Source organism: Megalops cyprinoides, chromosome 13 (assembly GCF_013368585.1).
Source record: "Megalops cyprinoides isolate fMegCyp1 chromosome 13, fMegCyp1.pri, whole genome shotgun sequence".
Classification (NCBI taxonomy): Eukaryota; Metazoa; Chordata; class Actinopteri; order Elopiformes; family Megalopidae; genus Megalops; species Megalops cyprinoides.
The window spans coordinates 27,700,151-27,725,732 of NC_050595.1; the positions used below are offsets into that span (position 1 = coordinate 27,700,151).

Here is a 25,582-nt window from a genome sequence, read left to right on the forward strand (position 1 = left end):
CAATTTAACAGGAAATCAGTTCATGTGTACACTAAATGTTTTAAAAGGGTACATGGAAAAATGAAAGCCTAACAGTATAATATAAACAAATTGATATTTCACTTTTAACAGACTTTAACTTTATGGTTTGTGTGCTTCAGTTGTGTGTGAACATGTGTGAAAGCCAAATACCCTACGTAAGCCTATGCGTGATATAGTACAAACTGGTCAGAAACTGATTTGATGCACTGTGTTGTTTGGCTTTATGGCAAGCTTGGCACTATTGTCTTCTGTTATTGTACGTATATGTGTAACATGCCACGCAATAGTTGGACTGTGTACTGACCTCAGTTAAAACTCCACCTATGGCTTAACTTCAGTTAAGACACTGCAATCTTACTTAAAGTGAATGAATTGTGTTTCACAAACTATGGGCTGACAGCATATATGACAAAATAAGTACCTGTTATGGATATGGTGACTTCTCAGAGCATAACTCCTAAATATGCAATTAGGCCAGTTATCCATTGCCCAAATTACCTCTATGTTCTCCCGGCAAAAAAATGTGGAACTTATTTTTGAATGAGTGTGAAACGGAGTTTAAGCTGATTAACTTGACAGATGTAAAAAGTGACCAAACTTCAGAATGTTTACACCTCATCTGCACATAAGTGCTTCGGCATCTCGGGTTCTTCCTTATGAATAGGTTATGAATATTCATGTTAGCGTGGAAACATCTCCCTAGCTGCTAGCCCTTGTATAGCTGGCAGATTGTTGTTATACAGCTGGAGGCAGTTGCACATTCAATTAGCCTAACACGTTGTTATTAAATAGCCAGTTAGCAACCCAGCTAACTACCAAAGTTGCTAAACTTAATCAATTCCAAACTGGCTTACCGTGTTTTCACCACTATGTTCTTCAGATAGAATTATGATCACTTCTGTAGCCATGTTGCTGTGCATTAAGCTTGCGTATGCATCTGGCAAAGGAAATGAGGTCACGAATGCCTCATGAATATTCTAATATTCTAATGCCGTATCTAATCTAAATCCGCTTCTAACTGTAATCACCCTTGGGTTAAAAAACGTTTCTCTACATGTGTTGGTATCCACCATCTTTTGCTATCGTTAACTATCAGCTGAGCCAACAGTATTTGGCCAATGTATTGATTTTGTTTTGCTTGTCCAATACACTGAATTTGTTTTAAACGCACTTATAATTTTTCCCAACCATTTTCTATTTTGTTTGGTATGAGTATGAGTGCTCATACAGCCCTCACTGGGTACACAGTTTGTATGAGTTATGCCTTCTCAGCACAGCCCTATAAAGACCATTTGAGAGAGCATTGCTACTAGGCTGTATTTCACAAACTCCTAATAAATATGAGTTTAAACCCATAAAACCAAAAAATGTTGAACTCAAAAAGTGATCTCAAGGGGCAGTGGGGGAACAAGAGCATTAATGGTCGCACAATAAATCCAAGTGTTTAATAAATTGGATTTTTGGATTTCGTGGACACCTTTGTGCCGGGATGCCGAACGTGGAATAAAAATACAATAACTCTTCCGAAATGAAGTCCTGGATCTGCGTTCAACTTGTCTCCTCTGGGAGATGGTGCGCGCTTGTCCACGCTTAACTTTCATTTCACACTTTGCAATCAATTACTGGTCTCCCGAGCAGCCTATCCCGGGAAAAGGCCAAATCTCAGAACGCCTTCTAATTGAAAATACATTACAGGGCAGGACAATGCCCCTTTGTGTACAGGCAGGCATCGCTTTCAACAGTTTTAGTGGCCAGAACAAAAGCCGTTTACAGAGGTTACAAACAACCTTTGTGGAGCTATAATTCAGGGTCCCATCTCGGTACGGTTTAAGGATAACACAAATGAATATAAATAATTAAACGGCCGCCCTTTGAAGGTGCCCGATCAATATTCTCAATCCTTCTTTTTCCGCCTGATGTTTCTCAGATGGTGACACTAATATGATTTTACTTTGCAGAGCCAAACACTGGGCGCTCACAGTGGGCCTTCTCGCACCGATCCCTCTTGAAGGATTTAAGAGTGACTCGTGCAAATTCACGCTTTCCAGGCCTCGATGCCTCATGATAGTCCGCAGGAAGGGGAGGATATAAAAACAAAACTGTTCCACTGCGAGAGAGGGCCATTTCTTTTTTTACTGCCGCTGCAAACGCCGTCTTCCCGAAATGTAATGATGGCGCCCGGGACATAAAAAGATGGGTTCACAGTAACTGCACGCCACATGGAGCACAATAAAACGTGTCGCCCTCTTCAGCAGGGGGCTGGGAGGGCGAACCGCTCGAGAGGCGGGCCCCGCTCCTTCAGCCGTCAGCCGAAAGCGCGTCCCAGGAACGCTGCAGCAAATAAGCGGCTTTGGAGCAAGCGAGATCAGAAGTCAGTAACCGTGTTTGGTCACTTATAAGAGACATCACATTTGAAAAGCACGCGCGCCGGGGGGGGGGATGGGGCAGTGCACCATCGCTCGGATTCGGGGCGGTCAGGGCCGGCTGCTGCAACACTCCCGCGGTGCAGTTTCAAAGGAATCCCTAATTGCTTCCTCGAGCGACGGGCCTTGTCCCTTTAAGTGCTCTAATCACGCTGCTTAGCTTGATCTAGCCCCGCTCTCTTTGCTTACTTTCATCGTCCGTGTACTTAAAATGCTTAGCAGCGTTCACCCCGTTCTCACTTACTTAGCTCCATCTACTCTGTACCCGCTGCTTAGTATCAGTAATTATGTGCTCTGACTGCTTAGCTTCATGGACTGTAGTGCTCAGATTACTTAGTTCCATCTGCTCCGCGCTCGGATTCCGCAGCCTCATCCACTCAGCTCTCATGACGGCGAAAATGAAGAATAACTGCACTGAGCTCCCGCTCCGGGGGTTAGCGTCCATACAGATATCCGGAAAGTTCCGGGGGAGGCTTGCGTGCAGCTCAGAAGTAGTTACGGCATGGAATCGGTGAAATTAATACCGACAAGGCCTTGCATCCCACCTGAGGGTTTACCATAGTTAGATCCTCTTCTATGGCTTTATGCTCTTTTCTATGGCCAGACCTTGTCATTGACCTCTAATGTGTTGACATTTATAAAGACATATTTTGTCCAGAGCAGCTTACAATGTAAAGTGCAAAAGTGCATATAATAAAGCCACATGAACAACAGCACAGATTCACGAAGTCAGCGACACAGACTGTTAGACTGTAGTTAGACAGCAATCTTTACAACAGAAATAGCTACAACATACAATGGTGTTCTCATACACATTCTCATACCACAGTGCTGTACTACAGAGGCTTTGAAAGTGCTACAACCATGAGAAAATTTACATTAGTATCATTTCACAGACTCTCTGATCCAGAGCGACTCACATAGGTTGCAATGTTATCCATTTATACAGCTGAAAACTTACTGAGGTAATTACAGCAGAGACTCAGCAGGGAATAGAACCAGCAACCTTTCAGTTACAAGTCCTGCTCCCTACCACTGCACAACACTGCTGCCCACAAAGACAAGAGCAAAAGCCTCCACGTGCAAAACGCACTCCACTAGGCAACGCAATGAAAGAGGCACGCGCAAAAGCAAGCCCCCACAAGCAGAGGCGGTGCAGCACAGACGACGAGCCGGTGCCATACAGCGGCGAGACGCACTACTGGATGCGAAACGCAAGGCAACTCAAGGGTGCCGCTCATTCACCGTAGACAGGCTGCTGGCGCCCGGGACACTAATTAATACACAGTGTCATCCGGGGTCACTTTACTGACAACAGATTCATTTACGGCACGGTTTTCTGCTCCCCCGCACCATTCGTTAATTGTGTTTAAATTAGGTCCGTAGGGAGGTTGTCCGCGGGGCATGAAGCGATGCGGGGTTTCCGTGTCGGCCATATTTGCTGGCGTCCTCCTTCCAGCTCCTGGCGTGAAGCTCAGTGAGCATTGACAGGTATTGATTTCGGCCATTACACATGACAAGACAGGGCGCTGAAACAGACTAACTCGCAAGACTGTGGAGACGGGATGGAGGGTGTGCAACGAAGGAAAGAAAAACACAGCAAAGCCCGGGAGCCATCCAAGGACTGCCAGTCTGAATCCAGGTGACGTGTGTGTATGTAGTACAGTGTGTACCGTCATTATGTGTATGTGTGCGCACACCTCCATTTCTACAGTACATACATGTGTGTATGTGTCTGTATGCGCATGCCTTTGTCTATGCATGTCCCTGTGTGAGTGTACGTCTGTGTGTGTGAGTGTGTGTGTGTATGTGTCAGTATGTGTGTGGGGGTGTGTCTGTATGTGCCTGTCCCCTTATACATGTTTGTCAGTATGTGTACGCCTGTGTGTGTGTGCGCGCGCGCACCTCTGTGTGAGTGTGTGTCTGCGTGTACATGCTCTAAAATGAGATGTTTCGAGCAGGGCCTCCCATGATGTTGTCAGGAGATCCTTCAGTAAGCCATGTGGGGTAAAGACTGCCTGGGCTCAGCAAAGCTTCACTGATCAGCCTGTGTTTCAGCCCCTGTCTCCGTCTCTCTTCCTCTCTCTCTCTCTTTTTCTCAGCACCTCATCTCTCTGCCGTCAGACCCTGGCAGCCAGACCGCTGCTCCAAGACTCTCTCAGCTCAGCAAACACTCTCTTCTCTAGTCCCAATCTCTGTGTCTGTCATCAGTCTTGCCTCTCTCTCTCTCTTTCTCTCTCTCTCTCTCTCTCTAGATCTCTTTCTTTCTCTCTATCTACCTCTCTCTCCCTCTCTATCTCTATTTATCCATCTACCTATTTCTCTCTCCCTCTCTCTGATTTCCAGGCCAGGGCTGCTGCGCCAGCACTGTTGCCAGGAAGCCACCAGCACTCTCTACAGCAGGCAGGACTGGGCCTAAGCCCTGGGCACAGAGCAATCACACAGCTCCTGCAGTCTGATTCAACACAATCACATCACACAGACACTGAATCCACAAACTCAGGGGAGCGCAGGGGCTTCGGTCAACAGGAACCGTCTACCTGAATGAACCAACTGGCACTGAGGTCAGCTAATCATATAACTGGTGTTGCCTTATTTGATAAATCTAATGTTTGAACCCTTGTTTCCGTCCTCCATATATCCACTATGGCTGTAGGGTCACTTTAGGATATGCAGTAGCACAATGAAAACAGAAGCTACAGTGTACTTGTGCTTGCCCATTGTTATTCCTAATACATTTTTCATCTGTAAGTTCTTACGCTGTGGAAATCGCTCTGGATAAAGGTGTCTGCCAAATAGCCAAATAAATACAACATAACAGAGGAGGAGAAAAGGCAGCGGGAACTCATTCTGCACAGCAAGCTCTGGCCGGCCCTCATTAGCTCGGAGAGAGTTTGTGCCGGATCACTGAGGGACAGGCGTGGCGGCAGGCGTTAGTGTGCGGATAGCAGTGTTTCACAGACAGCCGACAGAGCGAACCCCGTGTCTATGCATTCCCCGAACACGACATCCTCCCACGCAGGGCCTCTGGTGTGGCCTCTTTCGCGGTAGTCTGGCCGCTCGGAGTGGGACTTTCCAGACACAGGGACAACCAAAGCATCACGTGCCTCCAGTCCTCTTCTCGGTCCGTCTGTGAGTAATCAAGGAGCAGTGTCATTGGGACTGGACGCAGGTTTTTGGGACACCTTGGTGTCCTGCGGAAGGAACACACATCTCCAGACAAGTGGATTATGGGTTAAAGCCTCTCTCGGTCGCCGATTCCCACTTTGACCGCCAATGGAACTTTGCCAAACAATTTTCATTCCGACACGTTCGCACTAGTCCTTTCTGTCATTTTTCAATCCAAGTAAAAAAAAAAAAAGGGAAAAAGTGTTAAATATAAAAGGGCCTTTTTCTGTCTGTCCCTCTTCGGGAAAGGATACGTCTGGCATCTTAAGCAGATTTCACCCATTTCAATTACAAGATTTTGAAGAGGTCACTCCAGGACATGCGACACTTTAATTATAAAGCATATTTACAGGACCTACCCCAGCGCCGCACGCACTCGGTAATTCCAGTGAAAGTGTTCCACGAGGTCAAAATTAATTACAAAAGTTGTTAAGCGTACGGCAGATGCTGTAAACAAATGTAAATGCTTTTTTCCATATCAAATAAGCCCCTCTTGTCCCATAGCGGAGGGGAGCGAGACAGGGGCTTGTTTATTAACATGTGGGGCCTCAGCACGTTGCATCAGCCTGGAGGAGGATATTAAAATCTAACGCCGCCACCCCTGGGCGCTGAGATCAGGGCCACTCCGGCGGTAATCAATGGCTTTTCCGCTAAGGCTTTCATTTCGCTCCATCCCTTTTTCGCTGGATGGTTTCTTATTTTTGAGGGGGGTATTGGGCGGGGGGGATGGGGGGGGGGTACATCTTATTCTTTGTGCGCTTCTCTGGGATGACTTCAGAGAGCACGGGCTTGTCTTCTGTTTCGCGACGCGCCAGGCGGACCACCTTTCATCCGAGCGGGGGTTTCGCACCCGGCCAAAAACTCCCATCTGCGGAGAACAAAGGGGTTTTTGATGCTCCGCGAGGACTCTGTAACACATTTGTTGTGGGAGGTCCAAACGTTCTCCGGCGGAAATTACTTTTATACAGTATTTCGGGTTTGCTCCCTGTCCACTCTCTCCTGCTGCACAAAGCCTTCTTGTTTTAATGGCCCCGGTCAACTCCGCAAAGGTTCACGAACCGGACCCCTGTTTGGAGCATTTGCGTACGCGCCAAAACAAGCCTCGCATGCACACAAGGTGCTCCCTTGTACTGCAGAGCGCTTCCGTAGGAGGAGTTTGCAAATGACTCCTTCTGACACATAGTCACATGGGGTCTGCTGTTCAGATGCATGGGAAGGGCAGGAGATCAGGGGATAAACTACCTCTCCGGCCCAGGCCTGGACATCACAGCCCGGCGACTCACTCGCAGGAAGGGCCGTCATTTCCCAGACCAACGGAGCAGCACGTGGACGGAGGGGGTGGTGGCGGGGGGAGGGGGGGGGCAGTTTGGCCCCCGTGACCCCCCATGTACCACTCCGCCACGGTGAGCAGGCCCGGCCACCCCTGCTTTTTTTATTTATTAGCCATTTCACAGAGCGCTGCGCCCGTTAGAGGCTGCTGCCAGGGCACTCTCCAATCAGAGAGGCCGGGAGAAGGCCGGAGCTGGCCTCTTGGCTACAGCAGAGCTGCTGTTAACCTGGCCTCTGGAGAAAATAGCCATTTACTTCAATGTGTGCATTAGCAATCCTACTTATCGCTGCCAGCAGCAGCCTATGCAGATGACAGAGGATGCAGAGAGTGTGTCTGCTGTGAGAGGGCCAACGTGTAGAGAGAGGGTTAAAGTGTAGACTCACTCCTGATAACCCTGTGACAAGTGGTGTTTCCAGCAATACGTTCAACAACATTAGTGTGTCTTTGTGTTCTTTTTGTCAAATGCCCAGCCTTGCACAATCTAGAACTCCTAGTATTACAAAATCTATCTTGCACAGACTTTGCAGACCAACAGAAATCATCTACTCTTCTAATTTTATGATGCAAGAAATGTATAACATAAATGCAAATACGAGTTCAGCTAGATGTGCCATTATGTTCATAATTTTTCAGTGATTACAAAGCATTTGTATACATTCATACCTTGAAACAGACAGAATTATGAATATGAATATTTACCACATGCATCCACAGCAACACAGAATGTAAAATGACTGTGGGCTGTCAACTGTGTGGTTTACAATATATATATGACTGCACTACATTGCACACACGTAATACTCAGGATGCGCTAATCAATTCTGAACATTTAAAGGTGTCATTGAGATCAGACAGTGCTCCGAGAGAGGGAGGTACCTGTGATGGTGGCAGAGGCGTGGCCCTCATCTCCCAGCAGAGGATTGGTCAGCCTGCAGTTGTAGATGCTGTTGGGCTCGGCCACCACCCTCAGGACGCTGTGCACATTGAACAGCCCCTCCTCGTTGGCCACCTGGGAGACGGTGACGTTGTCCGTCAGGTTGCGGCCGGCCCCGTCCTGCCACAGCACCTGAGCCTGTGGGTAGCCTCCATACGCCACGCAGCTCAGGGACACCTCATCGCCCGGCCGCAGGTTCGAGTCCGGCTCCGACGTCACCTGAGGCTTCGAGTAAGGGGCTGGGGAGGTGCGGGACGGAGGGGTAAGAGGCTGGTGAATGCACACAATCTGGGTTTTTACAATGAATTATTATTCGAGTTCAGCATAATGTGGGACCCTAGCATAATGCAAAAAGGATCCAGAAGGTAGGAGAGCATCTCCACCCCTCCACCCCTCCTCCCCTCCCCAATGATGGAAGTAATAAAGTGTTCCAGCCCAGATGGGGCTTGAAGTGAGCACACAGTCCTGGTACCTGTGGGAAATCTGCTTCAACCCCCCCCACCCCCCCGCCCCGCGGGCCCCTCCCGGCGCCGGCTCAGGTTTGGCTGAGGTGAGGGCGCCGGGCGCGTCCGCCTTGGGTGGATTCACGGCTCCCCGGTCCCCCGAGCGCGCACTGTAACCGGAGAGACGGCGGACAAGGCCAGCCTATTCCCCATCCAATCACATTGCAGCAAACAGGGCTGTTGGGGGGTGGAGAGCGGGGTGAAACGAGTTCATTTAAGCCTGTTTTGAAATGCTGGCGATTGCAGCTGAAGGCCGACGCCCCCTTGGCGGACAAGCTGCGAGCAGTATGACTGAAAGAATGCCTTCCGATGCAACCGGCTTTAATTTCCCTCTGAACAGCACAGAGCCAGTCTGTGACATTAATTGCAAATGACAGTCAGATATGATAAATGTATAAATCGAATCAAGGGGACAGGACAATCCGCTTATCCCGGGAATTCAAAAGCTCTATCGCACTGCCACCTCTGTGTCACAAAGGTCTAAGCCAGCCGTCCGACAACATATACAGCACAGGATGTGCTAGAAGGCTTTGATCGATACTTTGTGACCGTTAAAATATGCGTAACTGCATATAAAAGTTAGCCAAATGCACTCGGCCGTGCAGAGAGAGGAGTCCCGGGAAAGTGTCTGTTCGGAGCCGTCTGTAATGGTCAATCAGTCACACTAATGACCAATCATCAGACCTGTGGAGAACCGCTGTGGACGGACACTCCAATCAGGGTTTATTGACCAAACACTTTATTGACCACTCCTGATGGAAATAGGTGCTTTATGACCCATCTCTCTGTTGTGTTAAGCATTGATCACGGGTAACACCTGCGCAATTATCCAGGTGGGACTTGCATATGTGTGAGACCAGTATGTGTGTGTGTGTGGGGGGTGTTGTGTCTGCAATCTAAGTATTCATGAGTGTGCGATTACGAACTAGGGAACCGAGGCTTGCTGGAAACTTACTAAATAGAGGCAGATACGCTTCGCAAGACTGCAGTGCCTTTAACAGTCAGGTAGGAACGATTTCTAATTTCCAGGATCTTACCAGGACCTTTACGAGGATCCGTGCCCCCTCCACGCACCCCCCCCGCCCTCCCCGCAGACTCACCGGCCACCTGCACCAGCAGGGCGGCGCTGCTGTAGCCCTCGATGCGCACGAAGCAGGTGAAGCTGCCGTCGTCGGCGACGCGCACCCGGCGCAGCAGGAGCGAGGCGTTGCCCGAGCGCAGCTCGGCGGGGAACAGGCTGGTGCGGTTGGCGAAGCCCTCGCCCTGGTCGGTCAGCTGGTCGCGCCCGTCCCAGAAGCTGTGCACGCTCCTCTTGGTGTCGGTCAGCTGCCAGAAGATGCTGAGGTCGGACAGGTTGAAGGGCGTGGCCGGGGAGAAGGAGCAGTTGAGCACCACGTCCTGCCCGTAGAGGGCCACCACCGGCAGCTCCGGGACCTGCACCTCGAAGACAGCTGGGGGAGGGAGAACAGGGGGGGTGGGGGGGTGGGGAGAAGGGCAAAGGTTTAGCGGGATCGCTCCTTAGACTGCAAAGGATGATGGGGACTGCCTTCAGATCACAGAGCGCTTTCATGTGCTGCAGCGGCAAAGGACAGTGTACACATTCATGACAGCTTGTGAGAGACTAGGCAGGACACAATTATTTAGTCTAATACGAGGTGTAATATAACTGAAACCTACATGCAGTGTCTTCGTCGATGGGATGGCACAGAACTTGCCCAAACACAGGAACATGCCATGATGCCAATGGCTGCTCTTAACTCAGAAGTCAGAATGGGGAAAGGGGGAGGCAAAAAACCAAGACAGGGGGGGAAAAAAAAATCTTTTTATCAGCTCCCGAACAGACACACTGGCTGCTGGGTGCAGGCCTGCACATGACTGCTACAACCAGCCTGCTTTGTACGTCACTCCGCTGCTCCCCGGCAGTTGTGAAGGCAGCCTTGACTGCTCGCGGCTCCCTGTTGAGAGCGCGTCTCTTCATGCTTCCCCGGGCTGTCACTCCCCAAAGCCTGGGAGGATCCACCGTGATTGGCAACGCGGAGGAGATGGACAGGCCCCTCCGTCTGTCTCGGCCAATGAGGGAGGGAGGGGGGCCCGGGTAATGCGCTCTGAAGCACGGGCAATCCGCCCTGACGGCTGGGAGCAAAGGGAAAGGGGCGGGGCAGTGACGTGACCCCTCCCACGAGGGGGCGATGGCGGGTCGAAGGGATGGGGGAGGGGCTTCAGGTGGCGCTTCAGGTGGGGGAATTTCGCAGTCGGTGGTTTTTTTGCAAAAGTGAGGTAGAGGAGGGAGCCGAGCATGGCGAGGAGGAGCGGAGCGCATCGGAGAGGAGCCAGCCGTGTAGAGCCTTAGCGGAGGCGCCACTCAAGCTGTGCAAACGTCCAGAGTGACATTGCCTCCGCCCGTGTTTGGACTTCGGATCACTCGGCGCCGTTTGATTTCATTGACAGGGGACCCCGGGGGAGAGCCGGTGAAATCCCTGACGCTCGGCGCCGCTCACGTTCCCTCTCCGCGTGGAAGCGCACCGGCGTTTAATTTTAGCCTCCCGTTTAGCACGCAAATCCTCCAAGGGCCGCCTCCGATCACGCCTCCTCTAACGTGGCAGTTCTCTCGTTTGACCCCACTTTCCGCACGGCTCCGGCCCTGCCTCGTATACTAGGGAGGAAACAGGCCTCTGGATTTGATTAAAAAGTGTTACCATTAAAAATGTATTGCCAGCGGGGCTTACTGATTGGGGGGTTTCTGCTGCATCCTGTCTGCTGGTGAAGAAAAAAAAAAATACACATCAAAAAGACCAAAGTTTGAACTGTCTATATCAGTCTTTCTAAAGCTCATTTTTTTTCCCTCCATCATCAGCAACACATTCCACAGCTTCCACAGACATACAGATACAGCACTGCCCAACCTCACCAGGGACTGTGTCCCCATCTACTTCTCCACTGCCTTCAGCTGAGTTTGGTTCAGCTGCGTACAGACATCAACCTACTGATTTCAGATCAGAAAACCGCAGGCGAGAAAGAAGCCGGGAAAATCTCCTCCTCAACGAGAATCTTATAGTGTTCAAAAAGAATGTTTTCCCAGTGAGCCAGTATTCAGTTACCCATTAGCTGCCTGCCACAGCCCGTGATACACAAGGGCATCTCTACCTGGGTAACAAAGTCCACTCCACAGAGTAACCAGTACCAACTGTATTCTGTACAAGGGAATTCATTTCGCAAGTGGTCCCAATTTGTCAATTTCCTCTGTAGAGCGACGATGTAGCTCATCTTGAACTGAGACGGTTCTAGAATTTAAAAACCCCAGATGCTTCCTGTATAAAAACAAGGTCAACAAGAGTAGAAGAGTCCCTTCAATGGGACTTGCAAGTCATTTCTTGTTCAACAGCATTGAGTATTGAAGGGAACAGCACGCAATCATAGGAGAGCAATTCAATCAGACCACAATGCTTGGTGACTTAGAGAAATAAAAATAGTCGACTCGTCCCTCTCCCTGTCCTGCTAAGAATGGCTCTGTCTGGGCGCTACTTAAGGGAGGCATGATCTCCAAATTTCTGATGTAAAAAAAAGATGGGAATTATAATCTGTCACTGCCACAGAGCACAGCTACGACTCTCTCCCGCTACAACATCAAAGCACAGCAAGGGAGCAAGGCATAGCCTTCACGTAGCATTAGCCTTCAGTGCACCCGCTTCTCATTGGACGGGCAGAGCTAACATCTTCAGAGACTTTATTTCTCCCATCGTTAACCCCTTCCGCATTCTACATTTCTGTTTTGAAAGTGGCTGGACTTGGTCTGTAAACAACAGGCATTTCGCTGCTTTTGTTTATACTGTGGAGGTGGCAATGATGCTCAAAATCTGGAGAGGAGGGCGGTGATTTCACACCCAGGGCCGCAGTGGTCGGCTCCCCCCGGGACGAGAGCGCAGAGGGGGGGGGTGAGATGGGAGAGTGAGGGGCTATCACACAGAGCACACAGCTGAACCCACCGGGGAATGAGCAGAGCCCCGCTGAGCCCTTTATGGGCTTACTCTGATCTGGGGCTTGGCCGCGCTGAGCCGCTCAAACCGGACCCGCGCCATCCGCTGATCTCCAGCTGATCTCAGACCTGCGCGGACACAGCCGGAGCTGTGAGGTGGTGGAGAAACAGGGAGCTGGAAAGCTGCAGGTTCCGCTCCCAGCTCAGGGAAACGCTGCTGCACCCACCCTTCAGCAGACGGTCAGCTGTGTGACCGGACAACATGGCACTATAAGACATGCCAGCTGCCCTGGATAAAGGCCGTTTCCAGGCATTTAAACGCAGTGCAGCGTGCATCTGCAGCAGTGTGTTAATATGGAACGCGGCTTTTTAGAGAGTTGAGCGTCAGACACAATGTAAACTCCCCGAAGCCCATGAAAGCCAGCCCCCTTCTCCTGTGCCGTGCTGCCAAGATGACCCGATTACTTACGTTCGTGCCGATCCACCCCCTCACTTCACCCCTCCCTCCTCAAGCACCTCCCATTCTTCAATGCCCGAGGGCTGTCCGTGAAGACCAGCAGTCCTCGAACCCTAGCGTCCTCTCCTAGCATTCTCATTCCAAATTGGATGGAAGAGCTGGAGGAGGGCGGGGCATCGTTTATGTGATCTGGTGGGGTGGAGGGTAGAGGGACACTGGGCCAGGTTGCCATACATGGAGCAAACTCCTCTGACGGCATCTCAGGCGATCTGGTTAGGGCACCCCGCCGCTGTGCGGACTCGGTGCAAACAGCTCGCCGTTATTATGTGTCGTGGACCCGGGTCCCGCTGCTTCCACAGCGCCATGCCCACCAGTGGGAGGGAAACAGGAAGGACGAGTTCTTTGATGTCACCCCGTGTGATGTGCGGGGTCTCCGTGCCCTGCCTCAGAGACGCGCGCCGTACGGCGCACAGGTTCGCGCGGGCTCTCTCCGTAACGCCCACGCTGCGCAAGGTCACATCCCCCAGCTCAATGTCACACGCGCCGCGCCGATCGAAGAGACGCGGAACACACGCGTGTGTGCTGCCGCGCTCAGGCGCTCGCGGGACCTGATCGATAACCCACGGAACGCACACGCTCCCACCACCCTGATCGATAACACACGGAACGCGATTCTCGCTGCCTTCGACAGCACTCAGAGCACAGCCTCTCTCCGCACGCTCTTCAATAGGACTCAGAGCGTACACACGCTGACACCTTCCTGCTTAATGACACAGAGGACACACTGGTTCACAAATCCCTGAGGTGCTGTAGCACTGGAGCGTATCTACCCAGACACAGTCACACTCCTCAGCTGGAACACACACAAACACACACACACACACACACACACACATCACGGCAGCACACTGTTACACATACAGATATGACTCTGAGCCGAGGGTGATGCTGGATCATAAACATGCACATGCACGCATGCGCACGCACACACACACATACATGCACGCACACGCACTCAAGCGCTCTCAAGCACAAACACACTAGAGGGCATATTGCTGGATGGCAGTGTTGACTTAACAAAATAAACAATCACAAAACACACAGGCACACGGTTAGTGTTCTATCTGACACAGCATTAGGCAGTGAGAAATCACTGTGACAACACTGCCCCCTTCTGGCTCTAACACAATACTGCAGCCAAAATACAAGGCAACAACGACTTCCTTCTCCACACCATTCAAAAGACCAGTGGTATAACATATACAGAACTAATGACACAGCCTTTCATTACCATAAGTCACATATTACTGAGGACACAAATGAGGAAGAGGCTACTGGTAGCTGTGACAGTTGTTTCATTTTGCTATCATGACGAATGAAGATTATGTGCCTCTCCTCTATCGCCCTTCTCTCTCTCTCTCTCTCTCTCTCTCTCTCTCTCTCTCTCCCTCTCTCTGTCCAGGAGTCTGAGGCCTGCTTTGGAGCCGTATCAGCGAGGCCTCACTCATATCCTGTCAATAACCCGTTAATGGACTCCAGCGGACAGATAAGGAGCGAAGAGCTGAGGGGGCTGGCAGATAAGACAACGGCAACTCCAAAACCGGAGGAACGACTCGGAGCGAGCTGCAGGGAGAGGGGAGAGAGAGGGAGAGGATGGCAGGAAGACTCTGGGCGAAACGCACCGACCGGGAGCTGGGAACTGGGTGAAATTTGCAAAGGAAAGAGAGTACAGGACTGTTTTGCAAAGAGCTTTTCACTCATTTTTGACACTGTGTCTAAAAAACTGAGCAGATGACAGGAATAAAAAAAAAACAATTCTACTGAATAATGGTGCACTCCCTTCCCTGTGTACAGCAGGTACCGGCATGTTTGGAGAATACAGGCTTGCACTGCGACAACACTTCAAGAAAGGGTACACGTCATGTTAGGAATCAGCAGAATGACAGCGTGTGGTTTGAATAACGCTGAGGCACAAGGCTCTGGCTCTGACTTCGCTCATCTTTCAAGCTGCCTGCAGCCCCCGTAAGACTGAGTCAAACCAGTGAAGGGGGTTCCCCGACAGAGACTCCGCACCCTCGAAAGCGTACCTTTCCAGGAGCGAGCCCGGGACGAGTCATCGCTTTAACCACGGCCCACTAACCCCTCGGAAATAAAGGGAACCTCCAGCGGAGTGCCTTGTGCATTACAGCTATGATTCTCAAAGCAATCTGCGGGGCGTGGGTTTTTTTTGGGAGGGGCTAAAATAATCATGAAGCTCTTGGTCAGTAACGGTACAGCGATAGGTACAGTGACTGGGGTGCGGGGGTTGGGGCCGGTGGCGCTGGAGTATGGGCATTATGCATGTGGTGCACTGAAAGGGATCTCCATCCAGCCCCGCTCTCCGCTGCTATTTAAACAAGATACTCCACCGGCCTGCAATCAAATTAGCCAGAACATCACTGATACCTGGGTAATTACCAAAGAATTGAACAAAACTCTGTGAGGAGGAAACCTTGCCCCCTCACTGCAGGACCAATCATCACAGACAAGGAGGAAACAACTTGGGGACGGCGTTCATCACCAGTGGACCTCTGTCGGCCACGAGAGGCCCGCGGGTGCGACAGGGCCATTTCAACGGCTCCGCACTCCCATGATAGATCCTGGCCTGCTGGCCAGCGCAGCCACTGTGATTTACAAAGTCGCCGTAATTCATTAGGGTTTCCCTGCAGACCTGGACACTGAACACACTTGTACTTTGCAGTTTCTGTAGCTGCATAGCTTCAGCATAATTCCCCTCTCGAAGCATGATTAAAAACCTAAACGCCTATCTGGGAGCATTTGGCACAAACCGACACTTTCACTGACTGGCTAGGGCACTGGAGTAATGGAAACAGCAGCACAGGCCCTAATCTCTAGAGGTAAGAGAAACGATAGATAGACGATTCAATCATTCATTCACTTAAACCAGCATCAAACAACGGATACTTGCAAACCTGCATTCAGATATTTTGGCAACAGAATAAAATGACATCTACGAATCACCACTGACATAGGCACATTATAGAGAACAGAATTTAGAAATTAACCAAATAAATTAATTTTTTTGATACTTGGAAACAACTCAGATTAAAGAAAGCAATGGTTTGAAGTAATCCAGTCCAAGTCATAATACTAACATTCAAATGATAACATAAAACCTCCTCCGAATCAGTGGCTTCCAAATTATGTGAAAGGACTAAAAAAGTATTATTATAATTATCATCAGGCCCTTACTGACATGGAGGTTAGAGGTCTGACCATTGTCACTGTGTTCTCTAACAGAGGTTAACGGAACAAGCACAATTTACAACACATAAATAAGAAACAAATTCAATTTAAGTCAAGGAACAAAGTACAGAATACATGAATATATCAGGACGAGACTGTGAATAATGATCACAATATTCCCAGTGATGACTGACACTGTTAACAGGATAAGCAAAACAAACATCAGGCCAGTCATCAGTAAAACTTGCTTATCAGTCCCACGAGGACCAATTCCAAGCCTTAAAAGGCTGTTTATCTGTCAACCTTATCAGTGGAACGATACAATGGTCAATCCTTTATCATAGCTCTGGAAGTGATAAAACTATAGCCTATATTATTCGGTAAACATGGACTAAACAGCAGATAAAAAGGTTTTTCTCTTGGCATTCACCTCCAATGACAATCATCCTACTGTGTTCAAAAACACACCCGCTGTGTTAAAAACTCTACCACAAAAAAGGTGACAATCATATTATGTCAAAAATAATGTTACAGAGCGTGCGACACGGGTGCTGTGTCAAAAACTGCACTACAGAAGGCGTGCCACGCTCAGTCTGTCAGAGCAGGTTGGAGAGCGCAGGGGATGACGTCACCAGGCAGCTCCTCTTCTCTCCTCTCCTCTCCTCTCCTCTCCTCCCCCCGTGACCCCTTTTGGCCCCGTTAATGATATTCAAGAAGGGAAAATTGTTCACCAAGAAAGAGCCGGCAATCCCTCCAGGAGATATGGCTATTAATCATGTAGTGGAGGTGTGAAGCTATCGAGAGCCGGGGGGATTAGGGCCTGTAATCCTTGGCCGGGCCCCGCCGTGGCGTGTACCCAAGGTCACCCCGTCCGCCGCACCGCGAAGTGCCACCGCGCCCGAGGAACTCTCGCAAAACAATCATCAGATCCGGCGGATCAGAGAAAGCTCCTTTTCACGCGCGTGCGTTCGGTGCTAACAAGGCCACGGCTCGGCCTGTGTGCTGAAGTCCACCGCGTGGCGGTAACCGGCGGCCAATCCGTAACTGCGCCAGCGTACAGTGTAAATAAAGAAAGAACGCAGACGGCTGTGCCAAAACTGATCAAAATCGTATTGTACGCTGTGCACATACAGCTGTGCTCGAGCAGCTAATACTAAAGGTACGAAGGCAGCGTACTGCTGGGTGCACACCTGCAAGAAAAAAAGATTTTAAAGATTTCCAAAGAATTGGTCCCTCCTGAGAGAAATCAAGCTGTGGCCATCTAGGCAGTAATGAACAGCACAAATGGCACATTAAGCCTGGCAAACCCAGCTCTGAGGCCGATCGCTTGTGTCCGTCCCGCAAGACACAGGCGCCTCAAAGGGTTTCGCGGCGAGCTCTCCAGCCCTGGCTGGCCTGCGGATCCCTAATGAGGGGAACATGAGACGCGAGCTCACCCACGCCATCTGACTCACTGAGTCAGAGCGACTTCAGTCAAAACGCGCCACGGCCGCAGAGACGCAGCTCTCCAGGTGGGTGACGTCTGGGCGTCTGCCACTGTACGTTACTGCGCTTAAGTGACTCAGGGGGGCAGAGCCACTCTGGCAATAGCATTATAGGTGCTTGAGCTGTCTGTCTTTAGTATTCTGATCCTGGCATGAATGGGGCCAGGAAAGAGAGGGTGAGAGAGAGAGAGAGAAAGAGAGAAGAGGAGAGAGAGAAGAGGAGAGGGGAGAGACAAGGTGAAAGAGGGACAGAGAAAGGTTGATAAAGTGAAGGAAAGGAAGGAAAGGAGGGAAGAAACAAGGTGAGAGAGGAACAGAAACTCTCAGAAAGGGAGAGAGAGAGAGAGAGACGTAGATGGTGTGCTCACCGCGGGCACCGAGGGCCGTCAGGGTGAGGAGCAGAAGTGCCAGCATCATCGCCCTGGAATGTCCTGCGTCAGACACTGCCCTGCAGGGACAGAGACAGACATATGACTTGTAATTTAACCCACAGACAATGGGCAAAGGTGGAGCTCGCAGTGCTTTAAAAAAGCCAACACAAGCAAAACAAAGAAGAACTAGCTTCAACACTCTTCATCACTCACACATATTCTCTAAGAGGAGAATGAACACACTTGTCTGCTGAAGGACACCACAGACAGGAAGCTTGCCCGCACAGAGACCCAGATAAAAGATTCCTGATGTGGTCTGCCACTTACTGCTGTCAGAGGGAGATGCCACGTGGTAATAACACACAGCAGTGCACTGTAAAAGCAAGTAAAAGCCAAACTCATGACCTGTACATTCCGTTGTGCTCTTGTAGTGTTTTTTTTGATTTGTAAGAAAAATCCCTGTGCCTTCACCAAGCAAATGTGCTGATTTGCCAGTTTGCATATAAAAGCTGCTCAGCTGCTTCTAATTTAGCCCCCCACACACTGTGCTTTCTGAGATCAGTAGGCCGGAGCGATCACAGGACAGGAGGAGGGATACGAGCGAAAGCAGGCCAGCTTCAACCTCAGCTCGACGCACATGAGAAGAACCTGCGTGTGTGTGGGCCTAGGGAGCCTGGGGTTCTCCAACATGCCCTCAGTGTCTCAGCATGTCAGTGGTACAGTGGAACAATCATCCAACTAAAGTAATAACTGGCAAGAGAAGACTTCATTTTTTAATTGTAAAGCAAACTGTGTGTTTTTTAAACAGTCATTTAAGGTCTTCCTTTTTGAAAGAAATGTGCTGTGCACTGTGCGACATCTATTAAGGAATCAACCTATAATCACCTAAAAGAAATCAACAAGTGACATATTTACCAGTGAAAAGTGGATATTGATGTTCATTTCAATTTTCACGGAACACTGAACTATGTGTTATACGGAACTATGTATCAATTGGCACTGAGAAGCAGGCATCACATGACCTGTAAAGATCATCTTTACATATCTTTATATTTTGAAAGTGGTACCAACACAGTTTTAACAGCCTCTGAGTCCTGTCACAACTAATGTGTTTTGCGACTGTTAGATTTGGATACAAAGTGGCAGCCAGTTTCAATTTGCAGTTTGCATTCGGCAGAGTGGTGTGAATACTAAACATTGTGACAGACATTCCCGGCAGTGGCCACTCACTCACCAAAGGACTCGCTGGGTTTACTAAAAAGGGTAAAGCTAAGAAAGCATACTAAATTTGTGGGGAATATAATGTTCCAGTACTGCAGGTGGCGCTAAAGCACATTCTCTGACGTGAAACCACTATTAAACATGAGAAGAGAGGCCAAAGGAAGAAATGGTGAAGTGCAATGGAAAGAAGTCTTGCATAAAGTACAGTCAATCAGTATAATCAAAAGAAATGAGCTAAAAAATGCATAAGCTTAAATGGTTTATCCTTACCTTGCCTTTATTTTGTGCACTTAAGACAAACAAACAATGAAATCAAACAGTCTCATTCCAATACTGAGATGCCTAGGAAATAAATGCTCTTACTCTATACAAAAACATGCCTGTCACTATGTCACCTTACATGAACTATGGACACAAAAAGTTGAATCTACCAACTTCTATGAGATTAGCCATGCTTGCAAATTCCCTGTATCAAACATTTAACAATGAAACCCGTGCACTAATCCCACGTCAAGGAAATGTTGCTAGTTTATTTTCTGGCTAAAGAGCAGATTCCCAAGCGTATCGGTCAAACATGCACAACTTAACAAGTTACAGAAGTGCGAGTAGTTTATGTAATTAGTTTTGTACGACAGATTATGGCTGCAGTGTGGGTGCATGAAAATATTCACTAACCTTCCAAAAGCCACATGAAATGATTTCTGTGCCTGTGTGTGTGTGTGTGTTCGAGCTGATGAGTGTGACAATGCCTGTACAAGCCAGGCCATTCCCAAAACGTGTCCAACTCATGTCCAAGGTGCAAGTCATTATTAAAAACAGCACAGCCTCTCTCTGGCAGGGCCGAGTACTCCCACAGCAGGGATAACACCGAATGCAACACCCTCCAACGACAGATAAAACCGCCCTTTCAACTCTGACAGTGTTCAACTTCCTGTTGCCCTATTTGCATCTGAGGGCTGACAAGGGAGGCCAGATAGCACATAGGGCGTGTCTCCATCAGCAGCTGGCGACGCTGAGAGCTGATTGGTTCATAGAGTGCAGTCACAGCAGGGACTGCACTTCAGGGGGGAGGCCTCCCGCCGGGTTACAACTGCGCTAACAACACACACTTCAGTTACAGCTTACACCTGGAGTTCTTCCTGGCTCGACAGTGCTGGCTGCAGGGGGCCCTGATGTTTTCCGGTCCCGACACGATTGTGGACATGTACAGGGAGCACCGGGTCCCCTGGCTGCAGCGGCCCGGAAGGGAACAGCCTCTTTGGGGATGAGGGAGGAGGCCCTCTCTTCCACCTGAGCTCCCTTTTCTGTGAAACACTGCACAAGATTCCTCTGAGAGGAAGGAAGAGGAAGCCCTGACCGTGACTGACACGCTGTGTAAAACAGTCCTTCACATCCAAAACACTTCACTCTCCTTCTAATCTTACGGATGTTTCTTCTTGATGGCATGGATGGCTGGATAAATATTAATGGCTCTAAGAATACCAAGGTTTCCCAAAGCTCTGACCTATATACAAAGTGCACTACAAAACAGTATTTTTACGCATCAGCTTGCAGAACTATACTTTTTATCACTAGCAATGGTTTGCTGTGCAGTCGCAACTGCCTGATGTGAGCAAATTCATCGAAGGTAAAAAATCAGTGTGGTAAAGTTTTTCTGTGATGCAGTACACGTGCACACTAACTGTGTGTCTTATCTTCCACTCTCTTAAAAGAACAGAAAAAAGAAGCCCCATTCTCTGCTCTCCTACATCTACACACTTATCCTTCCCTGCCCTCTCCCTTATTCTCACTGCATCAGCTTCTTTCTCTCTCTCTCTCTCTCTCTCTCTCTCTCTCTCTCTCTCTCTCTCTCTCTCCTCCTTTTCTCCCCTTGCCACGCCCCTCCCGTCGCTAGGCTCCAAGGGCAGTCAGACAATGCAGCGGTCAGACAGGCGTGGCTGTGGGGGATTCCCCACAGGAAATGGCATTCTCCGAGGGGGCTGCTAAACACACACACACACACACACACAAAGACTTAGCAAGTCTGGAGGTCTGAACTCCTCCCTAATTACACGCCCATTCAAAAGGCAATGCCACCGAACACACTCCCAGCCCTCCGTTTTCCACAAGCACCTCTGCGCATTCAGAGCCACAAAGACATTCAATTATCTCAAATTGAGCGGGCACAAAGAAGCGTTGCCACAATCCAAGCACACCATTAGAACTAAAAGCTGCATTTCTAAGTCCGGGTTTAGGAGCTCTGAAGCAAGGGACTACTATAAATTAATCAGCAACAGTTCTCAGCAATTCTGCTGAATGTGTTGCTGAGCGCAACATTTCAACATTACCATAAAAAGTTGTGTAAAGCTTAATGTCCTGGCTTTTATAAAGCTATTTCCAGAAGTCTAGGTCTGAATTCAGCAGCAAGGATGTGGTCTGAATCTCAACTACCCCACAACCCTTTATAATAGGCCTGTTGAGAATCCCCTTTTTTCTGTAGGCAGTTGTTACAGAGCGCTGACAAGAGAGGAAGGACAAATTTAGTTCAAGTTGCTACTGCTTGTATTTTTAAGGTCTCGCTCATTTTAATGTAAATTCCAAAAAAACTTTTTTCCTCAAACTTTTTTTTTTTCCTTAAGTTTCCTGAAATCTTCCTTCATCAAACTGACAGCAAGTTCTCCTTCTTGAGTATCGTAGCCAGCCACGGCTGCTAATACTCAACTTTGTGCTTTGACTCCTCTATTCCTTACTGGAAAAAAAAAATATGGATCTAGCCATTCAAAAAAGTCAAATACTGACCAAGAATACATGACCTGTGCATAAACCAGCGTTTACGGGATTCCTATTGAAATTCGAATTTCCCCCCGGTGCTCTCCAGTTGCTCCTATCACAAACACACTTTCACTGTTTTCAGAATCGGCCTGCGGAAAGGTTTGAACCCAGCTGAAAGCCCAGTCCATTTCATAAATTGCTGTCTAGCAAAGCAGATATAGCTCACAGTGACATCTGTGACAGACAGCTAAGGTTAGGAGTGTATCGTCTACTCTGATTTGTGCGTCCAGATCAATATTCTGAACGCAGGACTTGGTCTGGCATAGCAGAGCAGGCCCAGTTTGATACCTCAGACTGCCTCTGTGATGTGCGCCAACACAGGTGTGAAAACCTAACCATAAAGGTGAGCCACAGGTGGTGCCTGATTCATTTGCATAGGAAAGAGGCAAACAAGTGTTTAGCTATCTGTTCCACAATGTTTGCATACAGGAGTTTCCTTGCATGAAATGTAGCCCTCTTTCTATTAACCTTTGACAAAGTTAGATAGCCCTTGATCTACATAATGTAACAAGTTTTCTCATGGCCAAAAATAATACATTTGTCAGCATTCTTTCATGGGGCACACATCTAAGGTGTGCATTTCCATTTCCTAATAGCAGAAGTGTAATTTCATGTGATCAGCACTCCAAATAGTTGTGTGCTATAGAAGAGTAGTGAACAGAACCTTTGTTTTCTACACTGTTGTTAAATGGCGTTAAAAAACAATCACGCCAGCTTGATAATGTACTACTCATGGCCCACAATAATAATGAACAGACGGCCCATAATAGCATAGGTCAAACCATTTGAGATTATGCCTGTATACTTCATGCTTCCGAAGACAGCCAGAACCAGACCTCCTTCCATCTCTAACACCAATGTAGCATCCAAGAACAGAATGAGAACACCTGCACTATATGACTTTGCGACCACATGTACCATGTTGCCAAACACTTACTCACACTGTCCTAGGGAGATTTGCAGCCAGTATCAGCACAGCTGAGAGGCACACATACCCAACTGTCAAACTATTTTGACTACAAAAAATTAATTTACCTTAACTCGTTTGTCAAAATGTACAAATAACCAGACCAAAGCAGTACTTTCAGTCATTATATAGTTTATACCTTATTGTATACTTAAATACTTAAACGATGTTGAAGGAACAGTGGCACATTCTGAACATAGCACTGAAACAATCCAAAATCATCATGAATCAAACAAAAATGGTAACAGAACACTGGCTGCTTAGAGAATTCTGAGGGTCCAAAGCAAGTTTGATCAAGCGGTAATGACTGTGGCAGTTTTTGTCACTGTTTTGAGGGGAAAGCATTGTTTTTAAGCATTAAAAAGTGGCTCCTACTCAATTAGAGCTGGAAAATTATGTCTCTTTGCCCTCAGATTTTATATTTTGAAACTTGAAATTGGGTCCTTTAATCTTATTGCCAAGTATGAGATATTGGGACTAAAGGCTCTGGGCTCTTCTCTGCATTGGGAATATTGGAAAACGAGCTCTAGATGATGCCTGCTCTGCCTCAGAGTCATGTGACAATCCACAGCTGCTGTGCTCCTTGGCGGATAGGACTTCCTGGATGAATACTCCAGTCTTTGATATTAAGTCAGAACTCCAGCTTTGCGGTGGAAGGAAACACAGCACTCCAGATGAAGACAGACCTATTTCTTGCAAGAATGGACAGTTTTAACATCAGGCACTGGCAAAATGTTGAAGAGAAAAATCTTACTGTGCAGTTTACATCTAAAACTGCACCTAAACATATGGAACTATTTATCAGGCCTAGTTTAATTATGTGTGTAAACCCTTCCCATCCACCCCCTGTTGTATAATGTGCAGGATGAAAGTGGTAGTTACATGCTGGAAATGCAGAAAGACAGCTTAACCATTAGTTTAAGCTGGATCATAAAACACAGACAATATTACCATTTCTATGTAGTTACCTATTTTATTTGGCAGATTTCCCATCCAAGACTACTTACTAACCATTAGAAATTACAGAGCAATTGTACTCGTCTAAAATGGGCTGTTATTTTTTCATCTGGATCTGAAAAAAAAACTTAATAACAGGATATGTAACCGTTTCAGAATTTAAAAGGAGCGAAAATTTACTGAAAGCGAAATAGCGTCTGCTTCCAATCTTAGTTAAAGCAAACACTACTTAATCTTGAGACTGTCTACTCGTAGCACAAGGTAATATACTGGGAGAATTGCTGAGGTGATATTGATTGTATGTGACGTCTGCCACTGAATCTGGGCATTAGTAAACGGCTAAAGATTTTGCATTTCATTGGGGCCATTTAATTAAGCCTACAAGAACAACTATTTCTCCGTACTTTGGGTTGTGGCTCTGCCTTGACCATATACGACCCGGTTTACATTCCCCTAGAGGGGCTGGCCGTCTTTGTAAACAGAAGAAAGTCCCGTGTTTTGTTTGCTTAAGTAAACATTGACTGGCATACCTTGCTTATGACGACAGCGTAGGCTGTGTTAAAGTTTAACTGATATTAACCTGCACACGGACGTGTCAGACACTCTTAACTACCATTTTGTTGTAGTCGAGCTCGTTTGCCCATGCGGCTTGTGCATTTGTTTCACTCCAGCTGTTGCCCGCATCTGCTACTACGACTGTGAAAGCGCTTAGCATAAAGCACTGTTTACCAGCCACTTCTCTTGGAAGCTAACATTCATCTCTTCTAGAATTATCCATCATATCTGCGATTTGTGGAAAGACGAACTTAGTGTGAAAACTTACCAAGACAGGATAAGGCGATTTACACTATCCGCAAACCAGCAACCGTCCAGCTGTATTGATTTGTTTACTGGGAAACACCTAGGCTAACAAAAGATCGCTTCACGTTGCGATATGCATTCCTCTTTTGGTTCCCCTGGTCAGGCGGGTAGTGCACAATGTTTTCTTTTATAGTCGGTGCATTAATAGTTACTAGTTTGAAAGTATTATTGTTGCTGATGGTCGGGTGGGTTCGCTAAGGGCTGCGAGAGAAGCCTCTTCGTTCATTCGGCGTCGGCGCTTTGTCCGGCATGATGTCACAAATCGGGGTAGGGATCTCAGCTCTGTCTCCCCCCACCCCATTTCCCCGAGTAAAATTAACCATTTCGTGTGTTTCGTCGTCAGCAACAAGTCACAGATTCACTTACATATTCTACCTTCATGTTTATCTCAGTATGTATACACTTACATGCAATCTGCTGTGTCACTATTTAGATAATCTTGAGCTACTTTGCCAAAGGTTGCCTAGTGTACAAGCTGTACACTGTCGTAAGACAATGTAACATGAACTTGCTGCACGCATCTATAAATATTTCACGGTGTCTTATGAATCAAATAAGCGTTTTGTCCAGTGTTTTCGTTATTTAATTGCTGGGTGTATACTTAAACGAATTAACAAATTACACACACACGGGCGCGCATCTGTTCCAGCATCAGGTGTCCTATGCACTATTATGCGACTGACATGCGTTGTGGAAAAAGCACACCGATCTTTAAACTCTAATGCATTCAGCAGGAAAGGCAGCGTCGGTATTTTGGGATGTGATGATTCCTCCTTCCCTCTTCTTTCAGTCTTCCTCTTCTGCCCCTCCCAAACTGGCTAACACGCAATACTGCAGGAAATGAAAAAACTCATA

At 48.1% G+C, this 25,582-nt stretch overlaps 1 protein-coding gene across 1 annotated transcript in view; it reads right to left on the reverse strand.

Annotated features, from left to right (window-relative positions):
• The window catches only part of LOC118788492 (CD276 antigen-like), a 61,750-nt gene extending 36,788 nt beyond the window's left edge, over nt 1–24,962 (reverse strand). Inside the window, exons 1-4 of the mRNA XM_036544509.1 lie at nt 24,690–24,962; nt 17,908–17,987; nt 9,480–9,830; nt 7,819–8,115 (exon numbers count right to left, since the gene is read on the reverse strand). Of these exons, the coding sequence (XP_036400402.1) occupies nt 7,819–8,115; nt 9,480–9,830; nt 17,908–17,956 (697 nt within the window). The 5' untranslated portion in view covers nt 17,957–17,987; nt 24,690–24,962. The remainder of the gene's footprint in view (nt 1–7,818; nt 8,116–9,479; nt 9,831–17,907; nt 17,988–24,689) is intronic.
• Between the last annotated feature and the right edge of the window lie 620 nt (nt 24,963–25,582).